This window comes from Rhinolophus sinicus, chromosome 3 (assembly GCF_057876585.1).
Source record: "Rhinolophus sinicus isolate RSI-liver-muscle chromosome 3, RSI-T2T, whole genome shotgun sequence".
NCBI lineage: Eukaryota > Metazoa > Chordata > Mammalia > Chiroptera > Rhinolophidae > Rhinolophus > Rhinolophus sinicus.
The window spans coordinates 76317395-76339783 of NC_142503.1; the positions used below are offsets into that span (position 1 = coordinate 76317395).

Consider the following 22389-nt stretch of genomic DNA (forward strand, 5'->3'; position numbering starts at 1 on the left):
GGCAAACATTATAAATAAAGTTAGAAAACAAGTGATAAACTGAGAAATTATATTTGCAACCCGTGTAACTGACAAAGTGCTATCATTCTTAACGTAGAAGAGGTCCCATAAAGTAAGAAAGTCATAGAAAGAAAATATAAATGTTTTTTTAAAAAATGGCTTATCTCACTCATACTAAAAGAAGTCAAATTAAAACCATAGTCATAGACCATTTTTGGAGGGGAAAAAAACACAAACCTAAATTTGCAAAAATAAAAATGTTTGATAAAACATTTGCATGGATGAAGGTAATAGGAACATAAATAACATCTAATAAGGGCAATAAGTTAAAATTTTACATACCTGAGTTAGCTAGAGGACTAAGATGTGAGATTTACATGAAGAAGCATTTTTCAAGAAGACTGTTGATAATCACTAAATAAGCCGTCAGTACAGTAAACCCTAAAGACCTACCTGCTTCTAGGTCTAGACCTAGTTTCATTTTATCTTACATGTCTGCTTGCTCACGTATGAAATGAGGTGATGTGGAAGGATATTCAATGCAGCATTCCTTATAATAGCAAAAGATTAGCAAGGTCCTTAGTGCCCTCTAACACAGAACTAAGTGGGTGTGGTGTATCCCTTCATGGATTCATGAATATTATGGAATACTATGCTTCTAGCCAAAACTGTAGGACCTTTATATTCTGACATAAAATTATCTCCAAGATAGATTTTTTTAGTGAAAAAAAATAGTTATAGGACAACACATACGCTACTATTATTTAAGAGTGCACATATATCCTTGCATTTTATAGAGTATCTCTGGAAATACAAACAAAATGGTAATAGTGGTAGCTTTGGGAAAGAGCCACATGGGAGGAGGTAGTTCATATATTTCTTGTACCAACTGAGTTTTATCCCAGTAACACTCTTATTTTGCACTTATGTTTATAATGATCAGATGTAGAGTATCTTGATACCGATTGTTATTGAGGACACCATCGATTTGGGTTGTTCAGAAATTACATAAATTCAGCTTCAAATTCCAAACTAAAGAAAACTTGCTCTCCCCCAGAATAATCCTCGTATTATACAGTAACACTATGTTTTTTATTGTTTTGGCTGCTGAGAAACTAAGAACTACATCTGTGTCCAATGCAGTTGCTTCATATACTCTGGGCTTATTTTCGGCAAAATTACTGCTTTTCTTTACTACTTTATTGTACTTTTTTTTTCTTGTATTCATTTTGGGTTTTGTAATATCTGTACTTTTTACTATAAACCATCATCATATTCTTAGGTTGTAAATAATGTAAACAACGCTGTTGGTGAAATATAAATATTCTAATAAGGATGATTACCAACTTATTTAACTGAAAAAGTAAAAAAACTTTTTAATATTCAATTTTTAATGATTATAATATTCTAATTCCCATCTTCAAAAAGTCAAAATCAATGTTTTTCATTTATTCATTGTTAATATTTTAGCTTACAGTGAGAACTTTACAATAATAGCTAATAAGAATTGCTGTTACACACTCTGTTAGCATTGTGTCAACTTTCCTTTTTTTAAATAACAGATCATTACTTCTTGCTGATCTTGACAAAGAAGAAAAGGAAAAAGACTGGTATTATGCCCAACTTCAGAATCTTACTAAAAGAATAGATAGTCTTCCTTTAACTGAAAACGTAAGTAACTTGGCAATATGACTTATTTTAGACTTTAATGACTTCATTTTTAAAAGTACCTAAATTATCCATTAAAAATCCAGGATAACTGAATGTACAGTTGTTTATAAACAAAAATATGTTTTTTTCCAACTTTAAGCTTGATTATATAATAGTTAATTGATTTTTGTTTATAAAGATGAGAAACTTCATTGTGCTCAAGCAAATATTTATTTTAAGCCCATAGTTCAGTAAATCTATTAAGTTTGAATACTAAAATACTCAGGATTCAACTAGGCAACTGGTTTTTTATTCTGTGTATTGAATTGCCAGATATACCCTGTAGAAGTGCTTATCACCATCTGTCTATTTTCTGAACCATATTACAGGAATCTGCCAAATAGTTTTTGAATAAAAATACCTTTGAAGTTAATTAGAGTCCTATTCCAGTTATTATAATTAACAATAATAGCTGTTGGCATGGATCTTAGAACTTTATGCAAGTACTAAAATTTGTTTGTTTTGCAAATGTAACTGTAAAAAAAGAATTTAATCCTGTCATCCTTTCCCTCCTCAACCACCCTGTCCATGTCCAATATCTTAATTCATGGTATGGCACATATAAGAATATTTCTGAAATACATTAATAATTTCAAGCAAGACTATTTCAACTGTTGTTCATAAATTTTTTTTGTAATTTTTGAAAAGAGAAAATAAAAATAAGCTACTTAAAGTATATCCTCCTCTCTTAGCTTAGATTTTTCATTTTCTAATAATACTTTTGAGAGAATATAAAAAGCAAAAATAGGAAAAAGGAAAACCTTCTCCAAAACATGTAATTAGCCAGCGTTCCTGGGTGGACATTGTCTGGCAGGAGTTAGAACTAGAAACGTAAGTGCTCCGTTCCCTGGGACAATCATTCAGGGTTTTGAGAGCAATAGAGAAGATCCCACTTCCTGACAATGTCCTTAACACCTTTCTGAAAATTAAGGAGGCACAAATAGTGAAAGAACAGTTATTGGAGAGTTGTTAGCAGACAAGGATTAGGAACTCAGGAGGATATTTGGCGGGATTTTTACTCTTATAAATAAAAATACCAAAGTATAGTGTTGTTCACCATTCACTTCGATAATTAGAATATACAAAATTTACAGGCTGCTTGTGTGCAGTCAGGTTCAGAAAAGGGCTCACAGACATGTGAGAACTCAAGAGCAATGGTTAATATCTGAAGCAAAGATCAGCTGTCGAATAAATTAATTATTCCTCTATGAATTTATTGAATAATCACATTTATTTAATAGAATATGTAAGACATTATTATATATTATTTGGCAACATTAGTGAATTCAGATTGCTTGCATTTCGTAAACATTTTTTAATTTCACAAATTTTGCTTTTCATATTGGAAAGCCAAGTTAAGAACACTTCCATATGGAAATACTTCTCAAGATATAGACATTGCTTAAAATATCAGTTCTGAAGCACATTATTGCAACATACTGTGTCATGTTAAACTTTTTTTTGCAGGGGGATTTGGGAAGTGGAGGACATATGAGTGGAGTTACAATTGACTAATTAGGAGTTAGAAATAACATGCAGACTTTCTTCTATACTGCAACCCATAATTTGGGTATGCCTATAGAAATACATTCTGTATATGAATGTCATCCGTGTATTGCAAAGGAAAGAAGTGAGAGCTCCTCTAAGTCAACTGACAATGCAATTGGCCCTTGGGCCTGCAGAATGCTAGTCTGAGTCAGACATGTGTCTCGCTTTGCATTGGGCATATAGAGCATGAAAAATCTATGGCATTTCCTTATTCCAATCATGACATGTTATAACTTTCCTGTTGTTTTTTTTTAATCATATTTTTAGTCTTTATTACCTCTAGGGGCATGTGTTTATAAGTTTCATTACCTTTGTCCCTTTCATCCTTTTGTATGCCTAGCAGTTTTAATTAGAGGATTTTAATTAGAGGATTAATAAATTATTGAATGAATTAACACTCTGTGAAGAATACTTCTTTTTATTTGTTTCAACTTTGCTTCACTTTTGTATTTTTACCAAAAAGTTTGTGTTGATTTTGTCCTCATAGTTTCTGATTATCTCTGGTACATAAAAGCTTTTCCTTATCCCATTACCTTCATTTTACAAATGAGAAATTCTCTGTTTAGTCTGCGTGTATATGGTAATCCTTACCTTAAATTGAGGTATAAACTTGATGATGGATCTATTTCTTGATTTTTCTATATTGTTCAAATTAATATGGCAGTTTTAATAATTAAAAATCACACCTCTTCAGTGAAGAATAATCATAAGGGAAGTAAAGATAAGCTTACTGGACCAATGTATATTTTAAATGAAATAGTACAGTTTAATTAAAGACGTTTGTGGCCATGGGACAAGAAAAATGTTTCAAATTCTTCATTTCGTATCTGAGACCCAGACTGAGCCTAGCGCCTATAATCTAAGCTTTAGGACTCCTTGGAGTAAAATATAATTTTCTCATGCACCAGAACTTACACATATTTCCTTCTCCTTTTCTTTGTTGGTATTTACTGATAGACACAAAAACATGAGATATTTACATTTTAATTTTATTTGTGGTTTTAGTTTTCCTTACAAACAGATATGACCAGAAGGCAATTGGAATATGAAGCAAGGCAAATCAGAGTTGCAATGGAAGAACAGCTAGGAACGTGCCAAGATATGGAAAAACGAGCACAGGTGACTAATTTATTATTAAACTAAAACTGGCACTAGCTAGGGAGGAGCTATTATGAATGGAATGAATTATGGCTCTGTTAACATTGATTAAGTTTTATTATTAAAGGTATTTATAATCTGTCTTCACTTTGGCACAACTGCAAAATAATAATTTACCATGACTGCTGGGCAACATAACCAGTGTTCACATAATTCTGCCTCTACTCTATTTCATTTTCCTGATACTGTCCATCTCTGACTTGGAACTGTAACAGAGAAAATGAATTAGATGCTGGTCACCTGGGTGCTGATAGGTAGCTTCAGTTCTCCTTTGAAATTTTTACTCCTTAGAATCTAAGTATGTGTAGTGACATTGAGAATATTTCACTGCTCTTCAAGTTGTACACTTAAATAAATAAAAAGAAAAACAGAAGCCCTCATTCAAGGAAAGTAGGAAGAAAACATATAAAGTAAACATTGGAAAAGGTGAAATGAGTTGGATGGAGAATATTCCCATATTTCTACCTTCAACTAACGTCAAGAAACACTATTAACTAACTTTGTTATTTGTTAAGCACTTTTATGTATTATTGAATTTAGTCCTTTTATAGTCACACAAGTGTATTGCTAATGTTTTTAAGCCCTGAGGAGGCTTTGCTGATCGCCTTGTCTCTTTCAAAGCAAGCATGGAGAATTAAAAACAAAAAAAAACTATTGGGACAAATTGGGAGGAAAACATTATTTAAAAGGTTTTCTTAAAATAGCAAAAGAGGGCCTACATTTTTATGTGTGATATAACTGCATTTTTGTATTCTGAAATATTTATTTTATAGTTTTAAAATCACTAATACAGGGTATTTTATATTCCCCAAAGTCTTCATTTTTTATGTGGTAGCTTCCTAAACATAATGTATATTCTATTTATGCTGGAGTATGATGGTAGACTAAGGTGATACCGAAAGACCAGTACCATGATACATTTCATAGTTCATACCTATTAGTTTCACAATGAGGCTAGATGCTCAACTAAAACATACATATATTAGTTATGTGTGTGTGTGTGTGTGTATATATATATATATATATGTATGTATGTATATACATATATATGATATATTCTTCTTAATCTCTCTCACCCTGATCCCTTTCAGATTAATGTCTTAAATACCAAAAGTAAAACTTTAAAAAATAAACCTTTCAACAGAAAATGTACGTGAATATCTTTCTAACATTGGAGTTAGAAAGGATTTCTTAACACATAAAACATTAATTATAAAAGACTGATAAATTCTATTGTATTAAAGTTAAGAATTTATCTTCATCAGGGACCTTAAATAAAGTGAAAAGATAAGTTACAAATTAAAAGAAGATATTTATCACCATACAAATTAAAATAAAAAATGTTAAACACAGAATTAAAATAAAAAATATATAAAGAATTTCTAAAAATGTATTGTATTTTAAATTTAGTATTTGTGACATTTGGGATTTTCATGGAATTTAAAATGTCAGGCAGGTGTTTTTTTTATTACAGAAAATACATGAAAAATACTACTTTGGTTTGTATGAATCAGCTTTTTTAGAATGTGCATACATGGACTACTGTATATAGAAGTTAGTTTTTCTTTATCTGTTAATGTGTTTGTTTTTAGACATCCTTAAGGAACAAAATGACATGGTAGATGTGGAAATTCTTGTGTATCACAAGTATAAGTAGATGTATTCCAGACAGTTTAATCTATATCCTAGAAGAGAGATTAATGTATTTCTTGGCCATTTTGTTCAGATATGTGCTGATACGGTTTTTCTGGAATACAGTGTTCTTCATTTTGGTAGTTAATATTCTAAGAAAGTTTTATTCCATATTTTTAGAAATACAACAAGTATTCATTTATTCTGGAAATAGCTGTGTTAAGGTTAAAGACATATTGTAGACAAAGTGAAAAGGCAAATAATGGAAATGTTTGTGATATATATGTATAAGGAGTTAATATCCCTAATACACAAGGAGCACCTACAAATTATTTGAAAGCAAGACAACCAAATAATAAAATGATCAGAAGATATGAGTAGTCCCATCACAAAATAAGTACAAGTGGTTAATAAATAATTGTGATGTTTAAACATCACTAGTCATCAGGAAAATGTAACAAAATAGGTTGTTTTTATGTTGGTGGTGATGGTTTGTTTGCCTGTCAGACTGGCAGAAAATTTACAATTTGATGACATGCGGTATTGGTAAGAGTGTGAAAGTAGGAAGCAGTGTCTACTCTATTGTTGTAAGAATAAATTATTGGAGGACAAGGTGGCACTACATGTCAAAATTAAAATGCCTGTGCTTTCTGACCTGATAATTCTGTAGCACTTCTAGAAATATGTCCAACAGAAATATTTACTTAAAGCTACAAGAATATAGGAATAGATTTTGTGATTATTATTGCTGCAGTATTTGTGAGACATTAACAGAAAGAGACAACTTCAGTGTTCATGTGTTGGGGAGATATTTAATAAATTATTACATCACTAGTACGCAGCTGTCAAAATTAATAAAGTAATGGGAATAATGGAAGAACATTGGAACATTGGCCAGAACACTTCTTTTTTTTTTTTTTTTAACATTTTTTTTTTTTTTTTTTTTAAGATTTTATTGGGGAAGGGGAACAGGACTTTATTGGGGAACAGTGTGCACTTTCAGGACTTTTCTCCAAGTCAAGTTGCCGTCCCTTCAATCTTAGTTGTGGAGGGTTCTGTTCAGCTTCAAGTTGTTGTTCTTTCAGTCTTAGTTGCGGAGGGCGCAGCTCAACTCCAGGTCCAGTTGCCGTTGCTAGTTGCAGGGAGCACAGCCCACCATCCCTTGCGGGAGTCGAGGAATTGAACTGGCAACCTTGTGGTTGGGAGCCCACTGGCCTATGTGGGAATCGAACCAGCAGCCTTCAGAGTTAGGAGCACGGAGCTCTAACCGCCTGAGCCACCGGGCCGGCCCCCAGAACACTTCTTTCTGTCCTCTCTGCTTGGGTGACTGACTGAACATGTAAAACAAGAATGTGGACCTGCAAGTAGGTCCCAGGAGGACTTGAGGCCATGAGAAAAAATGTGAGATCTCATTTGCAGGGAGGAGAGATGAGTAAGAATCCCAAATAAGATAAGAATAGAGTGAAAGGTTTTATTAAAAAATAAGTATTTATAGGAAGCCAGACGCAAACCTGACATTAACTTGAGAAAAAATAGAGAAATTGTGAGGTTATTACCATTGCAACCATTAATATGCTTGGGATGTTTGCTGTCACCACTATTATTTAACTTTGTTTGGAAGCTCCACTAATGCAGTTAGAAAAATCAAATAAGTGGTGTAAATACTACACTATTTTCCAACTAGAAAGAAATAATTGTCATTTTCACATAATGCGGTTGTTTACCTAGAAAGCTGTAGAGAATGAAGAAAAAAAAGTATTTAAACTAATAAAGCATTGAGTACGGTAGCTGGTGTTAAGGTACATTACAAAAATTAGTAAGCTTTTCTCTGGTAACAATAACTACCAGTCAAAAATGAATACATGGTTGGTGGGCATATTCACAATAACTGTAAACTTTAAAATACCTAAAAAAGACCATATGAAGGAAAATATAAAATTACTAAGGATCACAAAACATGACCTTAAAAAGAGAAGCCTCGGATGGTAACCAGACTTATTGTGGTGATCATTTCACCGTGTATACAAATATTGAGTCATTACATTGTATACCTGAAACTAACACACTTGTGTATTTCATTTATTCCTCAGTATGTTTAAAAATAGAGAAACTTGGATGGGAAGATTTTAATATCCTTAAATATCTTTTTAAAATTAATGTACCAACTTTCCCCCAAAATAAGATCTAGTCGGAAAATCAGCTTTTGCGTCTTTTGGAGCAAAAATTAATGTAAGACCCAGTCACATTTTACTATAAGACCAGGTATAATATAATATAATATAATATAATATAATATAATATAATATAATATAATATAATAATATAATATAATATCAGGTCTTATATTAATTTTTGCTCCAAAAGACACATTAGAGCTGATTGTCCAGCAAGGTCTTATTTTCAGGGAAACAGTATAAACATAATACAGTTCCAATTATAAGCTTAATAATTTTTTGGAACCTGGAAAACTGATTCTAAAGTTTATAATGTAAGAATTTCCAAAAATATTTAAGAAAGCTTAATGAGTGGGGGTTTACCATTCATTAAAAATTACTGTAAAGATGCTGTAATAATCAGAATGTGATAGCACAGAAATAGACATAGGCAAATGGATCAGAATAGAGACTAGAAGAAGAGATGCAGGAATACAAGTATATGGAACCTTGGAGAGGAGGCCAAGATCGCAGAGTAGATAAACGCTGTGCTTGCCTCCTCCCATGACTGCATTAAATTACAACTAAATTATAGAACAATCAACCTGGAGAACCATATGAAGATTAACTGAATAGAAGTCTTATAACAAAGAATATAAAGAAGACGCCAGGAGACTGGTAGAACACTGGTAGGAGGGGCGGAGATGCACAGTGACTGACCTCCTGTTCTTGCGAGTGGCAGTTGAGAATTGAGAGGGATAGTTCAGCTATATAGGGTTCCCCCACCCTCCCCAGGAGCAAGGAACACCAGGCTCCCCAGCCCAGAGTACCAGTACCAGAAAGAGGAGTCCCCACAACATCTGGCTTTGAAAAACTATGGGGAGTCTGACCATCCAGGTGAGATGGAAGGCTGCTGGAAACCCAGACCCACACATAGGGCCCACGCGCAGACTTAAAGGGCCCATGCGCAGACTCACTCGCTCTCCGGTGGTCACCCTGGGCTTTGGCACAGGGACGGTGACTTAGAAGGCGCCAGAGACTTACAGGGAGAAATTGAGTTGTGTGAATTCAAAGACAGTCGCCATTTTCCCTGTTTTGAGCCCACCTCCCATGTAGCCTACAGGCAGGCACCACCTTTCCTGAGTTGAGCCCTGCCGGAACACGGCCAACTCTGAATCTGCATTGGTCTAGTGAACTCTGCTTGCTCCACACTGGTGACTCCCTGAGACCCTGCCCCATCCAACTCACAGTGCTGGAGGCACTTTCTGCAACTGGCAGCCAGCCCCATCCCCATACACACCAGGAGACTCTGAACAGCAAAGAACTGGACTCAACTTGCGTGCCACTTAAAGCACTTTCAGGGCCAGCAGCCAGACCTGGCTTATGCTACAGTCTTTATTGAACAACTCTCAGGGACTGGTGGATGGCAGCTGGCCTTGTGCTCTGAACCTTTTGCTGAGTAGCTCCCAGGGTCAGCACTGGTGCCAAACCAGAATCTCCTAGGTGAATACCACTTGTCCCACCCTGGTGACTCCCTGAGACCTCACCTCACCCAAGTCACATACCACCCAAAGCTCTTTCAGTGACTGAGCTTTATGGTAGGGCAGCTGGCAGGCAGCAGCAGGCCTTGGGGTACCTGGGCTTTTTGTGGAGCTACCCCAGACCCAGTACTGTTGGCAGCCATCCTTGGTTCACAGCATGGCCTCTCCCACATGCCTCCAGGTCCAACACAGACAGCAGTCAACCACGATTGCTCTGTACTTTCTACCAGGTAGTCCTGGTTCAGTCTCAGGCAGTGGCTAACCTGGGCCTGCACCAGAGCCCATCACAAGATGCCACAGAACCACCATATCTTGAGGCCACCTTCATACTACCACACAACACCACCCAATTAGCCCCACAAGTGGCACACCCAAAGGGTGGTCTCAGCAAGTGCCAAAGCCCACTGAGGTGACTTCCCAATCCGTGGGTTAAGCCCCCCTGCACAGTGGCCCATAAGCTGTGGATGTAGCCACAGCTACAGCCACTCAGCCTGAGGGTCAATCCAACCCACTGACTGCCAACAGCAGTCAAGGCTCAGCTACAATAGGAGGGCACACACAACCCACACAAGGTGGAGCACACAGTGCAGGTCATCAGGGAGACTGTACCACTGGGCCCCACAGGGCACCTGTATGAGGCCATCCACCCAAGACTAGCTGATCCATCTAATACATAGAAACAAACACAGAGAGGTAGCCAAAATGAAGAAACAAAGAAATATGTGCCAAATGAGAGAACAGGAGAAAACTCCAGAAAAAGAACTAAATGAAATGGAGGCAAGTAACCTACCAGATAGAGTTCAAAACAATGATAATAAGGATGCTCAAGAAACTTAGTGAGAACCTCCTCAACAGAGATAAAAAGAACATAGCATAAAAAGGGCATAGCAAGCATAAAAAAGGACATAGAAGCCATAAAAAAGAACCAGTCAGAAATGAAGAATACAATAACTGAATGAAGAATGCACTAGAAGGAATCACTAGCAGATTAGATGAAGCAGAGGATGGAATAGCTATGTGGAAGGCAAGGTAGCGGAAAACACCAACTCAGAATAGCAAAAAGGGAAATGAATCAAAACGGTGAGGATAGTTTAAGGGGCCTTTGGGACAATATCAAGCATAACAACATTCGCATCGTAGGGGTACCAGAAGGAGAAGAGAGAAATCAAGGAATTGAGAACCTATTTGAAGAAATAATGAATGAAAACTTTCCTGAGTTAGCAAAGGAAACAGATATACAAGTCCAGGAAGTGCAGAGAATCACAAAAAAGATGACTTGAAAGAGGCCCACATCAAGACACATCATAATTAAAATGGCAAAGGTCAAATGAAAATGAAATGACCCCAAATCTGTGGGACACAGCAAAAGCAGTCCTCAGAGGGAAATTCATAGCAATACAGGCCTACATCAAGAAACAAGGAAAATCTCAAACAATCTACCCTTACACTTAAAGGAACTAGAGAAAGAACAGCAAACAAAGCCCAAAGTGAATAGAAGAAAGGAAATAATAAAGATCAGATGGGAAATAAATAGCAGCTAAACAAAAACAATACAAAAGATCAATGAAACCAAGAGCTGGTTCTTTGAAAAGATAAACAAAATTGATAAACCTTTAACCAGACCCATCAAGAGAAATAGAGGAGCTAAATAAATAAAATCAGAAATGAAAGAGAAGTGACAACTGACACCACAGAAATACAAAGGATTATAAAAAAATACTACAAACAATTATATGCCAACAAGTTGGACAGTCTGGAAGAAATGGATAAATTCCTAGAAATAGACAATCCAAGACTGAATCAGGAAGAAACAGAAAATCTGAACTGACAGATTAGTACTAACAAAATCAAGTAAGTAATCAAAAAAACTTCCAACAAACAAAAGTTCAGGACCAAATGGATTCACATGTGAATTTTACCAAACATTCAAAGAAAAATTAACACCTGTCCTTTTCAACCTATTTCAAAAAATTCAAGGGGAGGGAAAACGCCCAAGCTCATTTTACAAGGTCACCATTACCCTGATTTAAAAACCAGACAAAAAAAAAAATCACACAAAAAAGAAAATTATAGGCCAGTATCCCTGATGAACATAGATGTAAAAATCCTCAACAGTATATTAGCATACCAAATTCAGCAATACATTAAAAAAGGCATACACCATGATCAAGTGGGATTCATTCCTGGTATTCAAGTTTGGTTCAATATCCACAAATCAATTCTTGTGATACACCAAATAAACAAAATGAAAAATAAAAATCATGTGGTCATACTAATAGATGCAGAAAAGCATTTGAGAAAATCCCCCATCCATTTACGATAAAAAATCTCAGCAAAGTAGGAATAGAAGGACCATATCTCAACACAATAAAGGCCATATATGACAAACCCACAGCTAATACCGTACTCAATGGTGAAAAGCGGAACGCACTGTCCTATATAGAGAGCAAACTGATCATTGCCAGAGGGAAGAGATCTTGGGCTTGGGGGGAGAGATGAAAGGATTAAGAAATACGAAATTGTAGTTGCAAAATAGTCACAGAGATGTAAAGTACAGCATAGAAAATCCATCAGTAATATTGCAGCAATTATGCATAGTGCCCGGTACGTACTAGACTAATGGGGGGGGGGATATCTAGCCACTATGCTGTACACCTGAAACTAATGGAAAATAATATTGAATGTCAACTGTATCTGAAATAAATAATTAAAAAGATAAAAGTAAAAAAAATATATATGGAATCTTTATATGATAAAATTACATTATAAATTTGGGGTGAAATGGTAAATAACTCAATAATACAACTAGCAACCTATTTGGAAGAAGAGAAATTAAATCAGATCCCTACCTCATACCTATACAATAAAAATTACAGATTTATTAAATATCCAAATGTGAAAAATAAATCTAAAATTAATGGAAGAAAATATAGGACAAAGGAAGCCTTCCTAACTAAGAATGGAAACTCAAAAGCAATAAAGGGGGAAAAAAGAATTTATTTCATAAAAATTGAGAACATTGATCCTACAGAAGGTAAACCAGGGAAACTATTTATAACATATAAAGGAATAATGGTTAATATCCCTAAAATATAAGAATTCCTACAAATTAATAAGAAAAAGATAACTTTTTAAAAATAGGTAGGTATATAATCAATTTATTGAAAAGAAAGTGCAAATGTCCAGTAAAATACATACAAATGACTGTAAACAATTTAGGAAAATGTAAAACAAAATCCACTCTTTCTCATGCCTATGTGAGGTTATTAGTCTCTAGCTACCTCTGTTAACAGTTTGTTTTTTCACTCCTTTATTTTTTCAACACTATTTGGACACCTATTATGGTGATCCCTACGTTCCTCTAGGCAAAGGTTGGAAAAATGTATATCAAGTTAATAGAGCTTACTTCTGGGGAGTGAGGATTGGTAAACTGAAGTTTACTTACACTTCTATATTGTCATATTTTTTTATAATTATATGAATGATATAGTTTAATATAGTTGATCTATTTCCTGGTTGATGGAAATTTAAGCTGTTTACAATTTTTCACTGTTAAAACAAGTCTGATAAACATATTTATATCTTATAAACATGTGCAAGAGTTTCTCTACCTCAAGAATCAGCAATCTTTTTTTTAAAGGGCCAGATAGTAAATGTTTTAGACATTGTGTCTCTGCCTTTGTAGGAAAATTCCAACTATAGATTACTATATGTAAACAAATGGGCCTGGCTGTGTGTCAGTTAAACTTAATTCACAAAAATGGATGGTAGCAGGCCCTAATTTGCTGACTTACGCTCTAGGGTATAAACATAAAAGCATAACTGCTGCCCGTTATGTATGAGTGTTTTGAACTAATGTTTCCCAAAGTGTACTCAAAATGACTTTATCAATTTACATTTCTACTCCTAGTATGTGAGAATTCCTGTTTCTTCTGCATGTCTTCTCTAGTACTTGTGAGTACTTTATAATTAACAGCCACTAGGCAATGAAACATTGTTTTGTCATTTAGTTTATACTTCCTTGAATACTACTGAAGTTGAATCTTTCATATGTTTATTAGACTTTCGGGTTTTCTTTCTATTTGTTCATATGTTTGCCCATTTTCTATTATGTTAAATGTCTTATATATTTGAGAGATGTTTTAATATTCTCATGATACCAATCTGTTATAGATAACATACATCACAACCCTTTCCCGCCAAAAAATAGCTTTGTGATAAAAATTGGTTTTTACTATAAGGCTAAATTAATTATATTGTCATATTTGTGCTTTCTAGGACCTATTTATACATTTTTTTCCTATTCTAAAGTCATAAAGGTACCCTCCTAATGCTTCTGATAATTTTAATGTTTTATTTTTACAGTTAGGCATGTGATTCATCTCAAATTTTCTATTATGTATGTTTTAGGGGTAGGGACCTAATTTTATGTATACATACATTTTAAAATTGTATGTATAAATAATTATGTAATTTAAAATATTTAATTTATATAAATCAGTATATCATATTCATTTAATTAATATTGACTATTTAAAGATATATAGTGTTATTCACGATTATTAATATGTAATATATGTACACAAATACATGCATATTTATATTGTTAACTAACTTTCTTATCATTTATTGGATACTCCACTATTTCCCCATTGATTAGTAATGCCATCTCTGGCATATGCTAAGTTGATATTTTCTGGATATTTCTAAGCTCTGTTCCATTAGTTTATTTGAGTTTCTCTATGCCTGCACTGATACCACATTTATTTTATTTGCACTAGTTTTATAGATCTTGGTATCTGGGAGGATAAGTCCTCCTTATTTTTGTTTTTTAAAAAGTGGTTACATTCTGTCTCATTACTCTTCCATTTGAAATTTCATACCAGCTTGTCTAACTCAAAGAAAAGCCATTCAGGCTTTTGATTAGAATTACATTGAATAAATAAATTAATTTGAGGGGAATTTATCTTTACACTGTTGACTCTTGGTTGAAAGGACGGACTGGAGCCAGACTTCTGGCTTCTAATCTTAGACCTTTGTTTACCAGTACTATGGTCTTAGGTAAACTCTCTTTCTGCCTCATTTTTCTCATTGATAAAATACAGCTAATGAAAACCTATAAAAAATGTGAGGATTAAATGAGTTAGTACCTGTCAGAGCACTTAGAATCTGGCACATTGTAAACACTCAGTAAATATTAAGTATTGTTATTTAATTTATATCTCTCTTCATTTAGGTCTTATTTTATGTCCTTCAATACAGTTTTGTAATAGTCTTCATAAGGCTATTATACATTTTTTAATATTTATTTCGGGTTATCTTAAATTTTCTGTTGCTTTGTGAATGGGATTTTCGTTAATTATATTACTAAATTACATTTAAGTAATAAGTATCCAATAATCTTCCTGAACTTGTATTAGATTGTCTCAGTAATTTAAGGTTTTCTTTAATTTTTCCATATAAACTGTACTATTATTTGCAAATAATGACAATTTTATCTTTTCCAGTCCTTTGTTTTTCCTTTGTTTTGCATTGTGTAAGAACTCAAATACATCTTTATATACAAAGCAGTGATATTGGTCTTCTTGGTCTTGTCTTGACTTTAAAGGGGTATTCTTCTATAATTTCACTTTTAAGTTTGTTATTTACTCAATGTTTTTAGTAGATACCCTTTATCAAGTTAATTTATCTTCTATTCCTAATTTGTTAAGAGGAATTTGTTATTCTGAATCTGCATTTGAACTGTATTACTACTATAATTTTTTAAAATCTATCTTTCAGAAGTTACACCAACTCCATACTCCTGAACAATTAAGCATATTTTATTGAACATAATTTAATAAATACTCAAAATTGTCATATAGAAAGTAAAAGAAATACTACTGGCTTCTTCTATTTTCGTGTTGAGAAACAGAAGCCCGAAGGTTGTCATGTGAGAAATCATCTACCTCAGTGGACATTAAGACATAGATTTGACTTCAGGAGTTAGTGACATATTGGTAATACAAAAAATGTAGTATCATGTAGAGGAATATTAGATATAATTTCCTATTTTCATCCTCTAAAGATTAAAAATTTTAATTTAGGACATTATTGGCAGAGAGGTATTCGTTATATAGAAAAAGGGGAAAACAGTCAAATATTACAAAATCAGTAATTTTGTGTAGTTTGGTTGTTTCTGTAAAGCCAAGAAATATTTACCATCTGATTGTGGAAGTGATCACTCATCTTTGTAGAAAGCTACCAGAAGTACAGGCATTTCTCATTCAGCATGTTTTCATGATGTAAATTAGACTTGGTAGGATTTGTTAAGTAGAGAATATTATTTACCTTAATTAAGTTCACTATTTTCAGAACCATGATAGAGAATCAGTGTAGTTATAGTGTTGAAAGGAAGTTAGGAAGAGATCTATGGAGGAAGGAAGGAATCATTTTTTGGGGGAGAGATGGGTGAGGGGAGCACAACTTCTTTGAGCTTTACTGTGTTTGTTTATTGTTAATACTGGATAATAGCAGCAATAAGCATTTTTACCATGGTAATAAAAATCAGGAGGGTTTTTTTGTTTAAGGAAAATTAGATATGATCAAAGGGGAGATTTTATATGTACGTTGTATAGCTATATATACTTAAAGTTATTTAAATACTTATGTAAAAATACTTATTTGTTACAGTATTTTTATTTATCGACTGGGGTATACATGCTCAGTAATCTTTTATTGATGGTGCGCATAATCAAAAAGTTTGGAAATGACTCGATCTAGGTTCTGACATTTTTCCCCCATCAAAACAATTATTCTTATAATGCAGTTTTTGTTACTTCAATCGTAGATGTCAACTGTAGAATTATTGCAGAAAATGATACAACATTGACAGTACCTGTTTTTAAAACCTATGTATTTGATCTGTCATAAAGCTAATTTAAAATAATTGTAATTGACAAGGTTTTTATATACAAGAGATTTGATTTTGTCACTTCCAGTAGTATTTATAAAAATTAAAGCAAAATCTTCCTTTTTCTAAAAGCACTTTTTCCACAGTTTCAGTTCCACATTGTTTGATCTGTAGTTACAGCTTTCTCTTCACGTGGTGGTCTCAGGATAGGGGTAAGCAAAAGCTCTGCCATCATTGTGAACACAGTGTTAGGAATAAAAGTAATCTTTATCTGCAGTAGGTATTCGGGGAAGCTAAATCTGAAAGCACTACGGAAATGTAACAGGAATAATTAGGGGGAAGGTTAATCCTACTGTTTAAACCCTGATGCTTATTAAAAGAAATCAGATGCTCTTTCCCTTAACAGGCATACCATGCTTTATATAAATCCATTACATTACATTGCTATCTGGATTAAAATAAAAGATTAAATTCAGGTATCATTTTCTCTTTGTTAAAATACATTTTGAAAATAACTTTTAAATACCAGTTTCCATACTATATGCATCGTACAATTTGATATATGACGTATTTGTAAGGTTACATGCATTTAAAAAGTTGAGCTGATCCCAATGTCGGTATGTGAATATATATACATAAGTAACTTCTTATATAAGAATGGTTTGGCGTAACTCTTAGCTGCCAAGTGGTAGCCATAGTATGATTATTTACACTAATGTTTTTAATAAAAATCTAATTTGGTCACTTATTTTATTTTAGCGAAGAGTAACCAGAATTCAGCAAATAGAGAAGGACATACTTCGTATACGACAGCTTTTACAGTCCCAAACAACAGAAGCAGAGGTTAGTAAATTGTCTTTATTGTTTGCCGGTATAAATAGGTAGTTTCTCTAATAAAAGAAAATATGTATAATTAATGTGGCATCATTGAAATATAGGTGTTTAGAAGTTTTTTCCTTAAAATTGAATTATCAAAAACCTTGACTACTTTGATTGCTTCATAACTTTTAGGTAGTTAAAATTTATAGACCCGTAAATACAGATACCTTCCTTCAGTTATTAATTTACATACAAGCAGGTAACTAACTTAATTTGGGTATTATCTACTAGTAAATAAGCTATTTCCTTGTGTGTAATCCATAGTAAAAATTGATCATACACATTTACCTATGCTTACTCCACAAACCTCATTAAAATGACATTAAAAGGATAAAATGAAAAAGGCACGAAGACCAGAGGAGGTGACATCGGTAAAATTTGGGGAGCTACAGAGCAGGTAAATAAATGCACTCTTCTAGCATATGGTAGAGAGTTTACCCCAAATCAGCAGTAGGAAGTCATGAAGTAACTTGTTTTGTACTGTGGAATCCTAAAAGGTTCCAGAAGGTTATATTAGGTACCTCTGTGTATGAGGATAAAAAAGGGGCTAAAAGCAAGAGGATGATTGAAAATTTGTTAGGTAGCAGGTGGAGCCCCCACATCCTCTCTTCAGTTCTGCATAGCTAGGTGACTTCTCTTTTCCATTCCCAGCAAAAGATGAGAGATTTATCCCTGAAAGGCTAAAACAAATGGTTTTCAGGTATTATTAAGTCCAATGTAATTCAAGTTGGAGGTGTACCATGCTAAAAACTAAATTAAGTGAATATTTACTTATTGAATGCTGATACCCTCACTGGCATCCAGGCTTATAATACAGGTAAGTTTCTGGAAGCAACTTCTCTAAGAAATGTGACTAACCCAAAAAAAAACACCTAAAGATACTGACATTGGAGGATTCCCCAATAAAACAACCCCCTGGACCACCTCACAGGACAGCTATAATTGACAAACTCCATCCCTCAGGCATAGAGCTTCACTTCACTTTTTCATAGGTAGCCCACTCATAAATATGGATGGACAGCTAAAGACCACCAGACATTTTAAATTTCTAATAAGAAATATTTAATGAAGATAGATACTATGCTGGAAGAAGAAAACTTTAAAAAATAAAGCTAACATTAGTATTCTCAGATAAAAGGTAATGCATCCAAAAAGCAAGAAAACTATAGTATACAAAAGGAACATTCAGAAAATTGAAAGAATTCTTGGAAATTAACATTGTGATCACAGAAATGAAAAACTCATTTCTGAAAACTCATTTCTAGAAAGGTTAAAAATTTCTCAGAAAGTAGAACAAAAGGTAATGAGATGGAAAATAGAAAACGTGAGAAAATTAGAGAATCATTCTAGAAGGCTTCAATATCCAAATATAAAGGAAATCCAGAAAGAATGGAGAAACTAAAGGGAGGAATCTTCATAAGAAATAAATCAAAATTCCCCAGAACTGAGGGGCATAGTTTTCCAGATAAAATGGCCTCTCTATTACCCAACATCACAGATGAAAACAATTCCATACTAGGCACATCATGGTAAAATTTAATCTCAGTAGGGATAAAGAAAAAATTCTAACACCTTCTAGAGAAGGTGAGGAAAACAAATTTCACACAAATGTCTTTAGATATATAAACAGTAGCACTGGAAGCTGCGAAGTAGAGTAGCAATTTCTTAAAACTTCCGAAAGAAAATTATTCCCAACTATGTACCAACATCAGTTCTCTGACATGACTGGCTATCCTACAAATTAATTCTAATAATAAATACCCAGAGTTACTGTGTACTCCACATTTAAGGGTAAAATCATTCACAAGACTGCCCTCGCTTGAGGAGCCAGCTGCAAGTTTTGGGGTGCCCCCAAACCACCTGCACTCTGCCCAGCATGCTATAAATTCCACCCCAAGTGGATATACTACAGTACAATTCAACCCGAAACTAACTGCCTGGAGTTAGCATAGACCCTACAGATTAAAGGCAGAGTCCTTCATCAGACTGCCCCTATTTTAGATGCCAGGCCACCCAAAGTTCTGCCCAGCTAGCTAACAAATTTGGGGCTTCTCACAACCCCCTTAGGTTCAGTAATTCACTAGAATGACTCATACACACTGAAAGTTCTACACTAACAATGACAGGTTTATTATAAAGGATGCAGATCAGAAACAGCCAAATGAAGAAACATACAGGGCAAGATCTGAAGAAAGTGAGCAATGGGGGATGCAGGGCTTGCATGCTCTGTCCTTGAAGAATCTGGACTCATCACTCTCCAAATGTGTTCATCAGCCAGGATGCTGCTGTGAGCTTTGGTGTCCAGAGTTTTTATTAGGGTTTCATTGTGTAAGCATGCTTGATTAAATAAGGAGATATATGATTGAATTAAATTTCCAGCTCCCTCCCCTCCCTGGAGGCCAGTTTGGCCCAAAGTTCCAACCCTTTAGTCACATGGTTGATCTTTCTGGTGACCATCATCCATTCTGAAGTAATCTAGGTGCCCTCCTTGAGTCACCTGATTTGCACACAAACACAAATTCCAAAGTTTTTGAAGTTCCGTGCAAGAAACAAAGGGACACAGACTGAGTATATTTTTTTATTATACCATACCAGGCTATAAATTTACCTCTAGTCAAACTGCTTATTAAATTTGAAAATAGAATATATTTTCAGGTAGGTCAAGTCTCAAACATACGTATTTTTTGTGAACCATTTTCTGGAAGCAATTAGAGGATATATTTAAACTAAATGGAAATGTAAAGCTAGAGAAATGAAGATTTGGGATCCAAGACATAGAGAATACAATGTAAGAGAAAGAGATGAAAGATTCCCCAGAATGAAGATGAAGGGAGATTATAAGACAAATGATAGACAAAGTAACCAGCCCATATTGGAACAATTGAGAAGATTTCAGGAGAGATGAGTCTAAGTAAGAAGGTGAAATCAGTAGAATACTTAAAATGTTTTTGAATTTATTGAAAGGAAAGGATATTTACAGGAGAGAAACTGATGTCATAAATACACAACACCAAATACACAAAACAAAAATGATAACCTTTAACACATGGACAGCAAGAAGTTGTTGTAAAGGAAAACAATCACAGTATAACACCTATCAGCCATGATTAGAATTTAATAGTCAAAATAATGTAAATGAAAAATGTATCTAACTCTAAAGCAGTATTGGAAGGAAGGAGGAACAGGATGAGTGTAGGTGGGCTGCTAGTAAAAGAGAACCCCGTCCTCATCTTACATAGTAGGAAATCAGTCAATTATGCGTTAAGCTGAAGACTGCAGAACTAGCAATACAAGCAGGTTATTTAGAGATAGGTAAGTGTGTCCACCCTCACCCTCCCATCCTCCCCCCAAAAAAAATCCTCTGAAAGAGATGAAAATGTTCTTGTTCTTTAGACAGCAAGAAATGGGACAGGGCAGGCAAGTGTGAGAGACCACGGTTTATTGTCACGAGCCTTTAGAACTAATGGTTATTTAAATGTATAACTGTGATGAAAAGAAAACATTTAAAAGAGCTACAGCCATAATTTAGAAGATGCTTATACTTATCTTCCTCTACAATCCAGATTGATTTAATAATTATGCCTTGATAATGATTAATAAAGAACTTGAGAGGAGCTTGAGGACAGCTAAAACATTAGAAGCAGCACATGCTAGAAAAAGTCATGTTTAATATACTATCACTGAGTACAGGACCAAGCAGTGGGAGTAAGAGGAAGGTACTATTTCAGTGGAACACAAATACAGCATATTCATACCACTAGAAACTATTACTGAGGCTTGTGCATATCTGTCAGCCCTGCAACCAAGTATCTGAAATTCGGTTTTGCTCACCATACAGAAGGGTGGAGTGTAAGTTAACAGACCATCCCCTCACCTCTCTATTGACAGCCACTGAATTTGGACACTTCTCACCTTGTTTATAGGTGAACAAAAAGAAAACCTACATGGGTCTTAACTAAACTATCACTGAATAAGGAAAAGAGAGTAGCATCTGGGAGTCTTGAGGAAAATAAATTTTCAGGAAAGTATCTGCTTCTTAAGTCAACTACAGGAAGACCTGTCTGTGCAACAGGAGCAGAGTCCTAAGGACTAGGATGAAATAGCATCAGGATGAAATGTAAAGGAAAATGAGTAAAGAAGGACTAGAGGATTTTTTTTTAAAGCTAAATAAAAATCCACATTGAACAATAAAGAACAGACTTGTTGCTAGGAAAAATTGGCCCAGTATTTGAGGACAAACTTGAGAAGCATCAGTGGAAAGTTTCAAATACACAGCCAGATAGACGCTCATCACAGACCTAATGGGAAAAAAAAGAATGCAAAGAATGAAACATTGTCATACTGCCATTTTCTGAACATAATGACTAAAAACATGAAACATTTATATTTAAAAATGTTTACGATATACAAAATAGTATGCACACTTTGATCCCATTTTTTAAAAGCTGCACACACGTAAACATGCGCATGAGAAATCATTTGAAAATGTGAATAACCATCCTTAATCCCTCCTTGTTTTTTTACTTTGGCCATTTGTTTTGAATTTTTTTATAGTAACTGTACAGCTTTTATAATGAGAGAAAACTTGTATACAAAACAAATTCGGCATGTCCTATCATTACCAGCACATATTTTCCACCCATGTACTCATTTTAGGAGTATTTGCTGAAATAATGAACAGTTTTGTTTATAACCAAAGACTTAGTGCAGACACCTCTCTCTACACACAGGAAAGACAACTGTTTCAAATGTCAAAAGTATAATTTTTGAAAAATAGAGTCCAGAAGTTTATTAGCTCATTTATTCTTTTTAAGAATGTTTTCAACCGTGCCTGACTTTTAAAATATTTTAGCCGCTTTGGCTTCAGTGCATCTGA

General features: G+C 34.2%; 1 protein-coding gene across 18 annotated transcripts in view; it reads left to right on the top strand.

Moving 5' to 3' along the window:
- The window catches only part of APC (APC regulator of Wnt signaling pathway), a 286846-nt gene that overhangs the window by 219486 nt on the left and 44971 nt on the right, over nt 1-22389 (top strand). For 17 of the 18 annotated variants that reach the window (XM_074328601.2, XM_019727779.3, XM_019727781.3 and 14 more), the window contains 3 exons: nt 1563-1671; nt 4264-4377; nt 17394-17477. In XM_074328601.2, coding sequence (XP_074184702.2) covers nt 1563-1671; nt 4264-4377; nt 17394-17477 — 307 coding nt within the window. The remainder of the gene's footprint in view (nt 1-1562; nt 1672-4263; nt 4378-17393; nt 17478-22389) is intronic. The other variant, XM_019727784.3, reaches the window with a different exon arrangement.